This window comes from Ptychodera flava, chromosome 9 (genome assembly GCF_041260155.1).
Source record: "Ptychodera flava strain L36383 chromosome 9, AS_Pfla_20210202, whole genome shotgun sequence".
In the NCBI taxonomy this organism is placed as follows: Eukaryota; Metazoa; Hemichordata; class Enteropneusta; family Ptychoderidae; genus Ptychodera; species Ptychodera flava.
In genome coordinates this window covers 35,933,512-35,936,855 of record NC_091936.1, presented here as the reverse complement: position 1 = coordinate 35,936,855, position 3,344 = coordinate 35,933,512, and the positions used below count along the sequence as shown (strand labels likewise).

The 3,344-nt window shown below is 37.3% G+C and overlaps 1 protein-coding gene across 1 annotated transcript; it reads right to left on the bottom strand.

Annotated features, from left to right (window-relative positions):
* Window positions 1-2,336: 2,336 nt before the first annotated feature.
* On the bottom strand, window positions 2,337-3,344 carry LOC139141301 (galactosylceramide sulfotransferase-like). Its single transcript, XM_070710927.1, has one exon. The coding sequence runs from the start codon at window positions 3,342-3,344 to the stop codon at window positions 2,337-2,339; it is 1,008 nt and encodes a 335-aa protein (XP_070567028.1).

The following is a 3,344-nucleotide window of genomic DNA, read 5'->3' as shown; positions in this document are numbered from 1 at the left end:
CTACATTATTTGTTCTTAGAAGTGTTCGATTGCATGACCATGAGCAGGGAGTTGTCTGCAACTCTGAAACGTTGTCGGTCAGTCAAAGTGTAATTAGTGACGATTATCTACAAATATGCGAAAAATACGCATTTCATAGGGTATAGAAACATGAAAAGCTACTTGATTACAACTATTCAAGTGCTATATAGAACATCAATTTGGTTGTTTCATCTCTTTTGTGAAATTATCACAATATATCATTGTAGTTGGGACATCAAAAGCAAAAACCATGATTCGTACAATAAAATACATTTTAACTGGTCTTTATTCGGATGACGTTACCTTTTTATCCATGCCTCGTGGCCACGCATCCTGGAAACATATGCTATTTCCTTGCCTTCGTTCGGCCTCGAAAAATAGCTATGTTTTTCCGGTAAAGCATTGTAATAGATAGCTATAGTACCCGTGACTAGGTAGGAGATGTTAAATGCCAATTTACCGTAGTGTTGTGAACATTTTCCCTAAATATCAGAGCAGACGTGAATTCGAAATCCGTGGTTGTTAAGCCAAAAAGGCGTGGGGTCTGCATAGCATATTAAGCGAAGAACTCCGTCATTTTCATCCATTCTTGTATTTCCCAATGTCTTTGTGGCTCTTGGTGAAATCACTCCCTTCCTGTAATATTCCTATTACACGAAAGACGTGGAGTATTCCGCCCATGGAAAAAGAACAATGCAAAAAAGACTAAATGATCATGGGCCATTAAATGGTTCTGAAAAATGCTGGTACGACATATCTGGAAATTCTAATCCTATCCCGACTGATAGGTCCTGTTTAAACTTTCATAATCATTAAATTTAAGCTTGCCAGTAGTAGTCTAGTCGGAAGGTAGGGTTCCCATGCACGCCATGGATATGGATACATCATCGAATTAGTAGACGACGCATACCAGAAACTGTTGCTGAAAAGTTGGAATTATTTACATCCGCGGCAATTTCTTAACATTTCACTGTCTCTTTGGTACAACATTAGAACCAACAAGTGCATACTAATATACGTCTTTCCTAAGACCCAAAAGACTTCCATGTTTTTCTAATCATGCTAATCAGTGACTAAATGAGTCGGCAACTTTAATGTCTGACTTATCAAGACATTTTGTATGTACTTTAGAAGAAAATGTGTGTAATGAATATGCGAGTGTAAACATTGATCCGAAATTCCCTGTATTTCAACTTCCCCAAACAAACTGTCTGCATGGCCATGGGACATAAAATTTTACTTGATGCTATAGCAGTGGGCTCATAAAAGTGTGTTGCCTCAATAAACTAATTATCGAGTAGAGGCTTTCATGAATGGAAGTGGTATCTTGAGCCTCAATTTTATACACGGGGTACCAATCGTTAGCTCTCATTTACAACCCTTGGCAGGGTCTGTTTTGTCTTTATACAAGCAGAATTTCTGTCTCTATCAAGTAGCCTTGATCAACACTAAAGTGGCCACGGGTGTACAGAAACTGCCAAGTTATAACACACTAAACGCGAATCTGCCAGCTGGCTAAGGCTGAAACTCATTAGTGTACGCAGTTTTATTGCAGTTCACTGCAGTAGCTTCGCTGTCTAATACTGAAAAAGGTTGTAATATATGTTGAACATAAAATTTAACACAACACTGATGTAGTTTGTTAGAAGTGTCAACAGTCAATGCACCTGCTAGGTTTATCACCATTTGAGAGAACGCCAATGTAGAAATGGTAGCCTGATAATTTTGTGATCAGAATTTGAATTTTAAAAATGATGGTTATTTGTACACTTCTTTTGAATTCCAACAATTTAGTAAATGTTAGATAACACTACAATTGCTCTCAATCAATGTCATTTTTTTATATTCCACTCATAAGTGCTTTGGGCTATTAAAGGGACATAAGCTGTAACTAGTGGCAAGTTGTTCAGTATTCTGCTTCTGTGTATCAACTACCGTATCTGACCCTTATCCGTTAGTCATGCTGAAATTTCGAGTATTCTTTCGTCAACACAGCTTGTATGTGTGTAGTAATCATTGTGTATTGTTTACAAATGAATTCTAGTCCGGACTTGAATACAATTTCAACAAAATATTATAGATTATACTCATATAGGTTGTGTTGATATGCTAAATACTTGGCATTCAATGCAGGGATTCGGGATTCAATGCAGAAAGTGTAGGAAAACCACAAAACAGAAATTTTTAAAAAATAGCCAAAAGATACAGCTTATGGAGCTTTAAATCGTTAATTTAATTTTACTCTTAGTAGAGTTTGTGTAACAATCCATCTGTTCTATGTATCAACTGTCAATTTTCTTAAAATCAGGATCAGTCTAAGGGCTAGTACACAAATATTTCAATTGTTTAGAGTATAATAACTTGGCCATTGGAAATGTGTTCATATAGAACAAGTTACAATTGTCAGAAAGTGGCTCATTTTCACACTTTTCGGTGATTGTCTTCTTGATGTGGCGAAATTCAGCAAGGTCTTCCTCGAAGTTACCATCATAGTTCTCAACCTTTTCCCATAAGCTTTTGTTGAAATGGTTGTACAAATGCATGTCCACAATGGATATATTGTCTATGATGCTCTTCATTTTACCAGTAATTGGCGGAAGTGGGTTTTTGTTGACTTTCAGAGGGTAATAAACGATATCTTCAAATTCCCAACACATCAGTTTTTTCAGCAAAATGAGGGACTCGTCATAGTACTCCGTCAACAGAACAAGATCCAATTCGTTTTCAAGCTGTCGTATTTTATCAGGCAGTTCTTCGCAGTTTTTAGCGCATACACCAAGTCTTCTTGACAAGTCATTTCCTTGAGGAGGCTCACAACAGCGTGGATCAGTACTACCTGAGGGTTCTAAAGATTTCAGGTAAGTCAAGAACGGATTAGACTCTGAAGGTGAATTGCGTATTTTTGCGAACATATTCATGTAGAAAAATCTTGATCTAATCAATGTATATGGTGATCTCAAAATGGTGATGTATTTGGCATTCTTTACGATTCTTTCCATTGCGGCACGATGGTAAATAATGTGATTTGCCATGAAATCGTAACCTGGGAAATTCTTACAGTTGTAGCGCATGATGTCGTAGCTTCCAGAGGATACATTGTAGGATATCCATGGCGATGGGGTTTGTTGTAAAGCAGCAATTAGCTCGTTTTTTAGCCCATATCGTAGTAGAATACATGCAAGTGTGCTGCTTCCAGTTTTCATGGTTTTGATGTAGATGAACTTTCTGACCGGTTTACATGATTTTTCTGCCTTCCTTGAGTGCTGATAGGAGCCTAAGGCTTCAACGTTAGTATGGTCTTTCGGTTTACTGTTGTTTTCCAT

Bases quoted from the DNA above. Each gene is read 5' to 3' on its own strand.
- LOC139141301 (XM_070710927.1), bottom strand. From the start codon at position 3,344: ATGGAAAACAACAGTAAACCGAAAGACCATACTAACGTTGAAGCCTTA.